Consider the following 14,327-nt stretch of genomic DNA (forward strand, 5'->3'; position numbering starts at 1 on the left):
TATTTACATACAAAGCCCTGATTGGCTGGTGGGATAGTCTAGACCCCACCCCTTACCCAGATGAACAGTCATTGGTGTATTATTCTGTGGGTCAAAACGTTCATTCCACATGAACAGGCTAAAATTCCAGGCATTTTTTTCAAACAGCTTTTACACAAAAAGTTATTTTCATAATTTTCACAATTTCAGAGTGTTATTTCGATCTCCTAGTGTGGAATATCTTAAAATAAAAAATGCAAGATCACATTTTTTACTACATTTCCCCTTTAAGAAAAATGTAGCACTTTCTTATCTCTAGAATGTCTTACCTTCTGCAAGGATCAGTTAGATGGTTTCTTTGAACCTGTGTATATAAATTGCTCTTGTGTGTGTGTGTGTGTGTGTGTGTGTGTGTGTGTGTGTGTGTGTGTCTGTCTGTCTGTTGTATACCTGTTGGTCGACTCCCACTGCATCTAATCCATCATACATGATGTCAACCCAACCATCCTTAGAGGCCAGCACGAACAGAGACATCAGAGCCTGGAGAGAGAAGGAGAACATCATACATTTACGTCATTTATCAGACACGCGTATCCAGATTGACTTACAGGAGCAATTAGGTTTAAGTGCCTTGCTCAATTGTCAGATTTGTCACCTAATCGGCTCGGGATTCGAACCTTCCGGTTACTGGCCCAACGCTCCTAACCGCTAGGCTACCTACAGTAGGTTGTGATACCACCACAAGCATCGGTCAATAACAAGGTTTCCACTAGGGAAGTTTAGAAAGAAAGTAGTGGGGATACAACCCTCTGTAAGTATTGTGAATGGTACCTGTGTCTGGTTGTATTGTGAATGGTACCTGTGTCTGGTTGTATTGTGAATGGTACCTGTGTCTGGTTGTATTGTGAATGGTACCTGTGTCTGGTTGTATTGTGAATGGTACCTGTGCCAGGTTGTCAAAGTTGTACTGCTGTCTGACCCACTTGTAGTTGGCCATCATGCAGTCTGACTTGTTAGTGACGTTTCTCACGTCCTCTCCCTGACACGCAAAGAACTTCCCCTTGAAGAGCTGGAGAGAGAAACACACACACACACACACACACACACACACACACACACACACACACACACACACACACACACACACACACACACACACACACACACACACACACACACACACACGCCACCTTTATGGTAAATTCCAATTGGTCTTCAGGCCATATCCCATGAGAGGATTCCCTAGTGACCTTGCATGTCCTCTCGTGATTGGTGGCATGTAACTCATGCACACACTCACATACACACAGGTGACATATTTTGTGACTTCAAGGACACACAGAACACTAAGTGTAAATTGGACAGTGGGCTAACGACCACATCTTATCCATCTATACGACTTGACAAGCAGAGTTGAGCCCTCACACCTGAGTTATATCGTGAAAACCACCTGGAAGAGCACTTTCCTGCTGATGTACGACCTAAGAGCCCTGTCAGGGGGTGAATGGAGAAGAGGGTGCTTATGCGTAATGACATATTAGCCACTTGTCAGTTCCAACGTTGTCACTCTCAGGAGGAGAGATGGGTGTGTGGAAAGAGCCCAGAAGAGAAAGAAACATTTTCCCTGATATTGGTTGGTTGATATTGTTTCGGGAAAATGTATAATATGCCGGGCCCTCCGACCTCACCTGTACTCCCAGGATACCAAAGATGATGAAGAAGGCGCAGCAGATGACCACAATGTTCCCTATGGGCTTCAGAGATGACATCAGAGTCTCCACTACCAGCTTCAGACCTGGGGCCCTGCTGATCACACTGGACGAGAGAGACAGAAACACAATGTTAGACTCGGAAGACTGAGGAAGAGTGCAGGAGAGAGAGTGAGAGAGTGCGAGAGAGAGAGAGAGAGAGAGAGAAACACAATGTTAGACTCGGAAGACTGAGGAAGAGTGCAGGAGAGAGAGAGAGAGAGGAGAGAGAGAGAGAGAGAGAGAGAGAGAGAGAGAGAGAGAGAGAGAGAGAGAGAGAGAGAGTTGTTAAGGTCAATTACAGAGCAGCCAGCCCAGATGGAGACGCCTGTGGCTCTCCCTCCCCCTCTTCCTTTCTCCTTCCTCTCTCCCCCTTCCCATTCTTCACCCCTCCCTCCTTTCTGTCACAGGGCATCAGTGACAGTCAATTGCCCTCATCACTCCAGTACCTCACCTGACCTCACCTCTCTCTCTTCACTGTCTCCACCATACTGCCTGCCTGTCTGTCTGTCTGTCTGTCTGTCTGTCTGTCTGTCTGTCTGTCTGTCTGTCTGTCTGTCTGTCTGTCTGTCTGTCTGTCTGTCTGTCTGTCTGTCTGTCTGTCTGTCTGTCTGTCTGTCTGTCTGTCTGTCTGTCTGTCTGTCTGTCTGTCTGCCTCTGCCTCTGCCTCTGCCTCTGCCTCTGCCTCTGCCTCTGCCTCTGCCTCTGTCTCTACTTGTTTTTGTGCCTTTCTCAGTATATATCTGTAACTATCTAGCATGCTGAGCTCAGCTTTGTCTTCAGTCCATTCGTTCTTATGTTTGCAGTTCTTATTCGGGGAGCGAGGTGCAGGGAGTGAGAGGAAGTCAATAACTCATTAAAACCTGTTGGGGCTCGGGGGCAGTATTGAGACATTTTGAAAAGAATATGTGCCCATTTTTAACTGCCTCCTACACCAACTCAGAAGCTAGGATATGCATATTATTAACACATTCGGATAGAAAACACTCTGAATTTTCTAAAACAGTTTGAATGGTGTCTGTAAGTATAACAAAACTCATATTGCAGGCAAAAACCTGTGAAAAATAGATTTAAAAAAAATGTGAATTTTGTGACTGTACTATTTAGTGTCATTGTTTTATAGATACCATAGTGAGAAAGGATTCATTTCGCAACACCTACGGCTTCCACTAGATGTCAACGATCTTTATAAAGTTGTTTGAAGCGTCTATGATAAACAGAGAGCAAATTAGAATCCAAGGAAGTTGACATGTCATCACTTCATTTTTTTGTGCCTGCGCATAAATCTGAGAAGCGTGAGTTTGTCATCATTGTTTATCTAGACATAGGATAGGTTGTGTGAAAATATTACTGATGTTTAACGTTAAAAATGGACCAAAAGATTAATGCTAAACAACATTTGACATGTTTGAACGAACGTAAATAGATTATTTACTAGGTTTTTTTAGCTTTTCGGCGTGATTTTACACTCCCCCCACCACGTTTTGTGGGAGCATAATGAACGCTAAGTACTTGGTGTTATTTGGACATAAATTATGAACTTTGTCAAAAGAAACCACATTTGTTCCGGACCTGGGATGCCTTCCGGACCTGGGATGCCTGCCTTCTGATGGAGATAATCAAAGGTAAGGGGATATTTACAATGTTATTATCGATTTTAGATGATGCTAACTGTATAGCATAGCTTATTGTTCTTAGCATAGCACCCCGTTTATTGCAAAATGTGATTTCCCAGTAAAGTTATTTTGAGATCTGGCCATTCGGTAGCAATTACGAGATGATAATATATTATTCTTTGAATGACAATATTATAATTTACCAATGTTTTCGAATAGTAATTTTGTTATGTTCACCGGAAGCATTTCAGAGAAGAAAAAAATCTGAATTTCACGCTACTGTAAAATGCTGTTTTTGGATATAAATATGAACTTGATGGAACAAAAAATGCATGTATTGTATAACATAATGTCCTAGGAGTGTCATCTGATGGAGATTGACAAAGGTTAGTACATAATTCTAGCTGGTTTCTGCTTTTGGTGACGCCTGACCTTGAATTGAAAATGGATGTTTGTACTTTTGTGGCTATGTACTGTCCTAACATAATCTAACTTTATGCTTTTGCCGTAAAGCCTCTTTGAAAATCGAACAATGTGGTTAGATTAAGGAGATGTTTATCTTTTAAATTGTGTAAAATAGTTGATTGTTTGAGAAATTGAAATTATTAGATTTTTGATGTTTTGAATTTCCAGCCTTGTTAGCAATCCCGACTCGGGGTTCATTGCTAACCTGTAGCCCCAACAGGTTAAGAGAAGGACTGAGACATTATATTTGGAGGATATGGGGATAAGGCTGAGACGTAGGCTGAATTAGACTAAATCAATAACACTGATATTTGCAAATATACATTATCTATGCATTCATCTATAGCTGGGTGAGAACAACCACATAGCAAAATCCTAGCAAGTAAGGTACCTACCAGCAAAGTCAGTGTTAGTAGGAAAATATGATGGGGGGGGGCTTATTTAACATTGTCATTTCAGACAATTTTGGAAGATGGGCAGGAACTCTGCTGTCCTAGCTTCAGGGGAATGCTGAGAAAAGAAGGGCTTTCACTGGCCTGAGTGGGAGCTGACCCCTGTAGGGGTGGGATGGCTACGACACCAGAAGGGGCAGAATGGAGTGCTCGGGTTGGAATGTATGGTTTGAGCATTAGCCTGACGGTAGAGAGGGGCAGTTCCCCTTGCAACTCCATAGGCAAGAACTATGGTCTTGTAGTAGATAGGAGCTTCGAATGGAAGCCAGTGGAGGGTGAAGAGGAACAGGGTGACATAGGAGAACTTGCGAAGGTTATGGCATTCTGGATAAGTTGCAGGGGTTTAATGGCACAAGCAAGGAGCTCAGCCAACAGAGAGTTGCAGTAGTCTGGACGTGAGATGACAAGAGCCTGGATAAGGACCTGCTCCGCTTCCTGTGGGAAGCGGCGTTGTACTCCACACATGATGTAGAGCATGAACCTGCAGCAGCGAGTCACTGCTTTGATGTTTGCAGAGAATGACAGGTTGTTTTGCAGGGTCAAGCCAAGGTTCTGTGAACTCTGGGAGGGGGACACCGTGGAGTTGTCAACCATTATGGAGAGACCTTGGAGCAAGCAGGCCTTCATCAGGCGGAAGAGCAGCTTTGTCTTATCAAGGTTGAGTTTGAAGTGGTGGGCCGAAATCCAAGCTGAGATATCAGCCATGAACACAGAGATGTGTGTTGGTGACTTGGTGTATTGAGAATTAAGAGGGGGCCTAGAACCCTGGGGGACACCAGTAGTGAGAACATGTGGTGCAGTCTCAGATCCTCTCATCAAATCAAATCAAATTGTAATTGTCTCATCCCCCGAATAGAACAGGTGTAGAACTTACCGTGAAATGCTTACTTACAAGCCCTTAATCAACAATGCATTTTTAAGAAAATAGAGTTAAGAAAATACTTACTACATAAACATAAAAAAAGTGACACAATAAAATAATGAGGCTATATACAGGGGTTACCGGTACCGAGTCAACGTACGGGGGTATAGCTTAGTCAAGGTAATTTGTACATGTAGGTAGGGATAAAGTGACTATGCATAGATAATAAACAGCGAGTAGCAGCAGTGTAAAAACATTGTCAACCTTCTTTTGCAGACTCAGATCTAGATGCAATCTAAGAGTGTGCAGAGCCTGAGAACCCAGCCCTGAGAGGGTGGAGAGGAGGATCTGATGGTTAATGGTGTCGAAGGCAGTGGATAGGAGGATGAGAACAGAAGAGAGAGTGTCAGCTTTTGCAGGGCTGAGAGCCTCCGTGATGCAGAGGAGAGTGCTCTGACTGGTTATGGTCAAGAAGATGGTTCTGACAGAGATAACGAGAGAGTTGGTCAGAGATCAGGGTCAGAGGTCAGGGGCACGCTCAAGTGTTTTGGAAAGAAAACAAAGATGGAATACTGTTCTGTAGTTGTTGACATCAGAGGGGTCGAGTGTTGGTTTCTTGAGGAGGGGAGCCATTTGTCAGGGATGGGTGGATGAGGGAAGTGAGGAATGGGAGAAGGTCTCCAGAGATGGTCTGGAGAAGGGAGGAGGGGGTGGGTTCAATAGGGGCAGGTCACCAGGCAGCGAGACATCACTAGCCAAAGGATTTCATCTGGAGAGAGAGATGGGAGAAATAGGTCAAGGCATAGTGTAGTTCTATGTGAGTGGGACCAGTGGACTCAAGGAGTGGATATCGTCAAACTTCTTTTGAAAGTGGTGGAGGATTAACCTCTTAGGGCTAGGGGGCAGTATTTACACGGCCGGATAAAAAACGTACCCGATTTAATCTGGTTACTACTCCTACCCAGTAACTAGAATATGCATATACTTATTAGATATGGATAGAAAACACCCTAAAGTTTCTAAAACTGTTTAAATGGTGTCTGTGAGTATAACAGAACTCATATGGCAGGCCAAAACCTGAGAGATTCCTTTACAGGAAGTGGCCTGTCTGACCATTTATTGGCTCTCTTTGACATCTCTTTCCAAAAACAAAGGATCTCTGCGGTAACGTGACACTTCCCACGGCTCCCATAGGCTCTCAGAGTCCGGGAAAAAGCTGAATGTCGTCATTCCAGCCCCAGGCTGAAACACATTATCGCCTTTGTCAAGTGGCCGATCAGGGGACAGTGGGCTTAGGCGCGTGCACTGGTCGCCCCCGTCTTTCTTTTTTTCCCTCTATTTACCGAAACGCAGATTCCCGGTCGGAATATTATCGCTTTTTTACGAGATAAATTGCATAAAAATTGATTTTAAACAGCGGTTGACATGCTTCGAAGTAGGGTAATGGAATATTTAGACATTTTTTGTCACGAAATGCGCCATGCTCGTAACCCTGATTTACCATTTCGGATAGTTTCTTGAACGCACGAACAAAACGCCGCTGTTTGGATATAACGATGGATTATTTGGGACCAAACCAACATTTGTTATTGAAGTAGAAGTCCTGGGAGTGCATTCTGACGAAGAACATCAAAGGTAATCAAACTTTTGTAATAGTAAATCTGATTTTGGTGAAGGCTAAACTTGCTGGGTGTCTAAATAGCTAGCCCGTGATGGCTGGGCTATGTACTTAGAATATTGCAAAATGTGCTTTCATCAAAAAGCTATTTTAAAATCGGACATATCGAGTGCATAGAGGAGTTCTGTATCTATAATTCTTAAAATAATTGTTATGTTTTTTGTGAACGTTTATCGTGAGTAATTTCGTAAATTGTTAGTAAATTCCCCGGGGTATGCTAGTTCTGAACGTCACATGCTACTGTAAAAAGCTGTTTTTTGATATAAATATGAACTTGATTGAACAAAACATGCATGTATTGTATAACATAATGTCCTAGGGTTGTCATCTGATGAAGATCATCAAAGGTTAGTGCTACATTTAGCTGTGGTTTGGGTTTATGTGACATTATATGCTAGCTTGAAAAATGGGTGTCTGATTATTTCTGGCTGGGTACTCTGCTGACATAATCTAATGTTTTGCTTTCGTTGTAAAGCCTTTTTGAAATCGGACAGTGTGGTTAGATTAACGAGAGTCTTGTCTTTAAATAGCTGTAAAATAGTCATATGTTTGAGAAATTGAAGTAATAGCATTTCTAAGGTATTTGAAAATCGCGCCACAGGATTCAACTGGCTGTTACGTAGGTGGGACGATTTGGTGCCACCTAGCCCAGAGAGGTTAAGATAGCCTAGCAATTAATAAGAGCGTTGGGCAAGTAACCGAAAAGTTGCTGAATAGAATCCCCAGGCCGACAAGGTGAAAAATCGGTCAATGTGCTAATTGCTCCTGTAAGTTGCTCTGAATAAGACCGTCTACTAAATTACTAAACTGTAACTGTGAGAGAAGGTGGCAAAGAGTTTGAAATGTAGAGTCATAGAAAGTGACTTTAGCAGAGGAATAGAAGGTAGAGAGGAGGGAGTGAAAGGATGATAGGTCCTCTGGAAGTTTAGTTTTCCTCCATTTTCACTCAGTTGCCCTCATCCCTGTTCTGTAAGCTCACAATGAGTCACTCAACCACAGAGCAGGAAGGGAGGGCTTAGCTGGCCTGTAGGAAAGGGGACAGGAGACAGGTGGGAGAAGGATTTAGCACAAGGTAGTGATGATAAGATAGAAGAGGAGAGAACAGTTGGAGAGAGAGAACGAAGATTCTGATGGCGCATGACCATCTGAGTGGCTAGGGTTGGGGAAGAGAGGGAGAGAAAAGGAAAGAAAGCATTGATCAGAGACCTGGAATGGGGTTACAATGAGATTAGTAGGCGAACAGCCTCTAGTGAAGATGAGGTCTAGCGCCCTGCCTGCCTTGTGAGTGGGAGGAGACTGGGAAAAGGTCAAAAGAGGAAAGGAGTGGAAGGAAATGAATCAAAGGCAGGCGTGGAGAGATGGAAGTCATCCAGTACTCTCCAAGGGCACCGGGTGGGCGATAGGAACAGACTGATCTCTTCTTGTGTAACAAATTTGTGAGGACCAGAAACGTAATTCACCACCTACAATGAAGAGAGAGAGGTGAGGAGATGTCAGGTGAGGAGGTACTGGGGGGATGAGGGCAATTGACTGTCACTGATGCCTTGTGAAGAGGGGGAAGGGGGAGAGGGGGAGGGAGGAAGGAGAAACGAAGGGGAAGAGAGGGGAGGGAGAGCCACAGGCGTCGCCATCTGGGCTGGCTGCTCTGTAATTGACCTAAACAACTCTCTCTCTCTGTCTCTCTCTCTCTCTCTCTCCCTCTCTTCCTGTGTGGTATATACTGTATAGCTATGTATCATCTGAAACATTATATATTATTATTATTATTATTATCATTATTATTATCTCCTCCACAACAATAAGAGGAGATTGTGTTTGAGAGAAAGTGAAAACGGTAAAGCGAGAAAGTCACGAACGCGAGAGAGAGGGAGGAAACACGAGAGGTCAGCGAGTTCACAGAGGATAGGTGCTTGTTATGGAGAGCCAAGTATTTTATGGCAAGGACATACACCGAATGAGGCACTTTCCATAATATCTATTCATACATGGCGAGAGAGAGACGGAAAAAGTGAGAGGGAGAGAAAAGAGAGATGCTTCTCCATAATGTTTGGAGGCTGTTTTAATTTAATTAATGAGGCATGCTGTCACAGGGCAAAGGGTTACGAGGATAGAATTTTCCAGATAATTACATCGTCTACGGCAGGGTTAGGACACCCTGGTCCTGGACTGCCGCTGGCACTTCACGTCTATGATTTAACCATCCTGGAAGAACAGGTGTGTTGAATTTAGGCAATCACTGAACTGATCAGCATTTAACTACACCCGCAATAACATCAGTTAAATATGTGAATTGTTTCATTTGATTTGGTCAGGTGTGCTGCATAGTTGGAACAAAATCCTGCAGTACCTGTGACACTCCATAGAAAATGGAGTGTATTGAAAACACACTTGTATAGAAAACACTCTAAAGTTTACAAAAAGGTTAAAATAATGTCTGTGAGTATAACAGAACTGATATGGCAGGTGATAACCCTAGGACAATCCATCCAGAGTTTTTTTTTTCAGCTCACCTCTGATTACAATGGCTGGGAATGGGAATATAAAAGGAAGTCCTCCCAGTTTGCAGTTCCTAGGGCTTCCACTAGATGTCAACAGTCTTTAGAAAGAGTTTCAGGCTTGTTTTTTGAAAAATGAGCTAGAATTTGTAGTTTTTCTAAGTGGCTCCCATTTTGGCTGTAGTGTTTGTAGCGCGTTCCGGTGAGTGTGCATACTTCGTGATTTATCTCCAGTAATGGTCTACGGTATTCTCCGTCTTAAATTGTATCATTTACTTACATAATTGGGTGCCTGAGGATTGATTAGGAACATTGTTTGACTTGTTTAGAAGAAGTTTATTGGTAACTTACGGGATTCATTTTGTATGCATTTTGAACGAGGGAAACCGTTGGATTACTGAGTCAAGCGCGCCATTGAAACGTACTTTTTTGGGATATAAAGAAGGACTTTATCGAACAAAAGGACCATTTGTTATGTAGCTGGGACCCTTGTGATTGCAAACTCGATGAAGTTCTTCAAAGTTAAGTGATTTATTTTATCGCTATTTCTGACTTTTGTGCTGCTTGGTTGAAAAATGTATGTAATGCTTTTGTGTGCAGGGCGCTGTCCTCAGATAATCGCATGGTGTGCTTTCACCGTAAAGCCTTTTTGAAATCTGACAAAGCGGCTGGATTAACAAGAAGTTAAGCTTTTAAATGATGTATGACACTTGTATTTTCATGAATGTTTAATATTACAATTTCTGTAATTTGACTTTGGTGCTCTGCGGTTTCACTGGATGTTGGCCAGGTGGGACGGTAGCGTCCCAATGATCCGCAAGAAGTTTTAACTAGGCAAGTCAGTTAAGAACAAATTCTTATCTACAATGACAGCCTACCCAGGACGACGCTTCACCGCCCTATGGGACTCCCAATCACGGTCAGATGTGATACAGCCTGGATTCGAACCAGGGACTGTAGTGACACCTCTTGCACTGAGGTGCAGGGCCTTAGACCACTGTGAAACAGCCTGGATTCAAACCAGAGATGGTAGCAACATCTCTTGCACTGAGATGCAGGGCCTCAGACCGCTGTGATAAAGCCTGGATTCAAAGCAGGGACTGTAGCGACACCTCTTGCACTGAGATGCAGTGCCTTAGACCGCTACGCCACTCAGGAGCCCCTGGGGGACTAGTAAGTAAATGTACCCACTCACTACCGTAAGTTGCTCTGGATAAGAGCGTCTGCTAAATGACTAACATGTTGTCTTTCCTTTCATACCATCTTTAGTGTATGCAGAGTGTTAGAACTGAGCTGAACTGAGTTGAACTGAGCTGAACTGAGCAGGACTGAGTTAATATATATATATATATATATATATTGTCACGAATCCCACCGAAGGTGGCTCCCCTGCCTGCTTGGGCGGCGCTCGGCGGTCGTCGTCACCGACCTACTAGCTGCCGCTGATCCTTTTTTCCTTTTCGTTTGGTTTGTCTTATTGTTTGCACCTGTTCCTCATTTGTCTTTTGATTTTGGTTATTTAAGCCTGGTTAGCCCGCCCCGTGTTGTGCGGGATTATTTTATCGTCAGGTTGTGTTTTTGTCATTGGATGTGCTGGCGATTTACGACTGGTATATTGTAGGCTGGCTGTGCACCTGTTTTGGGCACTTGGCATTTTTTCCACGCCGTTTGTGTTGGCGTTGTTCGTGTTGTGTTTTTGATTGAAATAAACACAAAGCTCGGTACCTCTGCTCTCTGCGCCTGACTCCTACCACCACTCCTAGCAATCGTGTGACATATATATATATATATATATATATATATATATATATATATATATATATATATATACACTGCCCAAAAAAGTAAAGGGAACACTTAAACAACACAATGTAACTCCAAGTCAATCACACTTCTGTGAAATCAAACTGTCCACTTAGGAAGCAACACTGATTGACAATACATTTCACATGCTGTTGTGCAAATGGAATAGACAACAGGTGGAAATTATAGGCAATTAGCAAGACACCCCCAATAAAGGAGTGGTTCTGCAGGTGGGGACAACAGACCACTTCTCAGTTCCTATGCTTCCTGGCTGATGTTTTGGTCACTTGAATGCTGGCGGTGCTTTCACTCTAGTGGTAGCATGAGACGGAGTCTACAACCCACACAAGTGGCTCAGGTAGTACAGCTCATCCAGGATGGCACATCAATGCGAGCTGTGGCAAGAAGGTTTGCTGTGTCTGTCAGCGTAGTGTCCAGAGCATGGAGGCGCTACCAGGAGACAGGCCAGTACATCAGGAGACGTGAAGGAGGTCGTAGGAGGGCAACAACCCAGCAGCAGGACCGCTACCTCCGCCTTTGTGCAAGGAGGAGCAGGAGGAGCACTGCCAGAGCCCTGCAAAATGACCTCCAGCAGGCCACAAATGTGCATGTGTCTGCTCAAACGGTCAGAAACAGACTCCATGAGGGTGGTATGAGGGCCCGACGTCCACAGGTGGGGGTTGTGCTTACAGCCCAACACCGTGCAGGACGTTTGGCATTTGCCAGAGAAAACCAAGATTGGCAAATTCGCCATTGGCGCCCTGTGCTCTTCACAGATGAAAGCAGGTTCACACTGAGCACATGTGACAGACGTGACAGAGTCTGGAGACGCCGTAGAGAACGTTCTGCTGCCTGCAACATCCTCCAGCATGACCGGTTTGGCGGTGGGTCAGTCATGGTGTGGGGTGGCATTTCTTTGGGGGGCCGCACAGCCCTCCATGTGCTCACCAGAGGTAGCCTGACTGCCATTAGGTTCCCGAGATGAGATCCTCAGACCCCTTGTGAGACCATATGCTGGTGCGGTTGGCCCTGGGTTCCTCCTAATGCAAGACAATGCTAGACCTCATGTGGCTGGAGTGTGTCAGCAGTTCCTGCAAGAGGAAGGCATTGCTGCTATGTACTGGCCCGACCGTTCCCCAGACCTGAATCCAATTGAGCACATCTGGGACATCATGTCTCGCTCCATCCACCAACGCCACGTTGCACCACAGACTGTCCAGGAGTTGGCGGATGCTTTAGTCCAGGTCTGGGAGGAGATCCCTCAGGAGACCATCCGCCACCTTATCAGGAGCATGCCCAGGCATTGTAGGGAGGTCATACAGGCACGTGGAGGCCACACACACTACTGAGCCTCATTTTGACTTGTTTTAAGGACATTACATCAAAGTTGGATCAGCCTGTAGTGTGGTTTTCCACTTTAATTTTGAGTGTGACTCCAAATCCAGACCTCCATGGGTTGATAAATTGGATTTCCATTGATAATTTTTGTGTGATTTTGTTGTCTGCACATTCAACTATGTAAAGGAAAAAGTATTTAATAAGATTATTTCTTTCATTCAGATCTAGGCTGTGTTGTTTAAGTGTTCCCTTTATTTTTTTGAGCAGTATATATATATATATATATATTTCACCTTTATTTAACCAGGTAGGCTAGTTGAGAACAAGTTCTCATTTACAAGTTTGATGAATGTATGAAATGAAGACATGAGAAAGAGGAGTTAAACTCTGTGAGGAGTTAGATGAACAGAAACTCTTCCTCTGCCTGTAATGTCACATCAGACAGAGAGGTATATCGTGTGTGTGTGTGTGTGTGTGTGTGTGTGTGTGTGTGTGTGTGTGTGTGTGTGTGGTGTGTGTGTGTGTGTGTGTGTGTGTGTGTGAACCATACACACTCCAGTGCTTCAGGGGAAAACACAGACAGACTCATGTTTAATTCACCCACTCTTCTCTTTTCCTGTCCTGAAACTAAAGCCTCTGAACTGACAAACTGAAAAACACACAAATAAATCACACAAGTATTATTTTGTCCAATTCTCTGGTGTGCCGAGGATTGAACCCTCCAGATAATTACATAATCTACAGGGTGAGGGGTCATGTTTTGTGATATATTTTTTATGTGATAAAACATTGATCTGCTTTTTAGCTATTAATGCCACAGTGCTTTGTAAAGCTTTGATATTCTCCATTATTTTAATTTAGTCCTATGAGATTCCTGCCACACAAGCTCAGTTCAGAATCCATGTTATGAGTATCTCTAGGGTTTCCACATATACAGTGCAGCGCTGTATACAGTAAGCCCTCGTTTTCAGAGCTTTGCTTGATCAGAAGTTTACTTTCCTGTCAAACTAACTGAACTTTCTCTGAGACGACCTTCAGTACAGCACAGACTCCCAGACCAGCATACTAATATTGTGGCATTTTCATGCTCCGCTCCTCTCCTCTCCTCTCCTCTCCTCTCCTCTCCTCTCCTCTCCTCTCCTCTCCTCTCCTCTCCTCTCCTCTCCTCTCCTCTCCTCTCCTCTCCTCTCCTCTCCTCTTCTCTTCTCTTCTCTTCTCCGCTGCCCTCCCCTCCCCTCTTCTACTCCCTTCTTCTCTCCTCTCTTCTTCTTTCGTCTGAGTATCAGGGTTTGAAAGCTAATTAATACCCTCAAAGGATAAATTATTCATGTAATATTTCCTGATCAGAGCGATAATCTGTAGTGTTTGTAGGTGGGAGGGGAGAACATCAGCTCAGCATTTCTCTCTCTCCCTCTCTTTATCTATTCCCCGTTCACACAATTTCTTTTAGTTTTTTTGGTATATAGTGCCAAATAAGGGTTATTTGGCTTGTAACCATAGCAGAACCCTTTTTGGTGCTAGTGTTCATATCACTTTTTTGGGGGGGAGAGAGAGAAATGAACAAAGAACCATGGTCATGAGGTTCTAAATGGAACCTGCATGGTGCAATAAAGAACCCTTTCCTAAGGTTCCATAAATAACCATGAATAAAAGGTTCTATATACAGTGAGGGAAAAAAGTATTTGATACCCTGCTGATTTTTAACGTTTGCCCACTGACAAAGAAATGATCAGTCTATAATTTTAATGGTAGGTTTATTTGAACAGTGAGAGACAGAATAACAACAAAAACATCCAGAAAAACACATGTCAAAAATGTTTGAAAATGATTTGCATTTTAATGAGGGAAATAAGTATTTGACCCCTCTGCAAAACATGACTTAGTACTTGGT

The 14,327-nt window shown here is 43.7% G+C and overlaps 1 protein-coding gene across 1 annotated transcript in view; it reads right to left on the minus strand.

The window, feature by feature from the left end:
- Nucleotides 1–14,327, minus strand: part of LOC106578905 (voltage-dependent T-type calcium channel subunit alpha-1G) — a 166,582-nt gene that overhangs the window by 59,758 nt on the left and 92,497 nt on the right. Inside the window, exons 14-16 of the mRNA XM_082965756.1 lie at nucleotides 1,668–1,794; nucleotides 923–1,048; nucleotides 430–519 (exon numbers count right to left, since the gene is read on the minus strand). Of these exons, the coding sequence (XP_082821882.1) occupies nucleotides 430–519; nucleotides 923–1,048; nucleotides 1,668–1,794 (343 nt within the window). The remainder of the gene's footprint in view (nucleotides 1–429; nucleotides 520–922; nucleotides 1,049–1,667; nucleotides 1,795–14,327) is intronic.

The sequence above is a fragment of the Salmo salar genome, chromosome 19 (assembly GCF_965601325.2).
Source record: "Salmo salar chromosome 19, fSalSal1, whole genome shotgun sequence".
Lineage (NCBI taxonomy): Eukaryota > Metazoa > Chordata > Actinopteri > Salmoniformes > Salmonidae > Salmo > Salmo salar.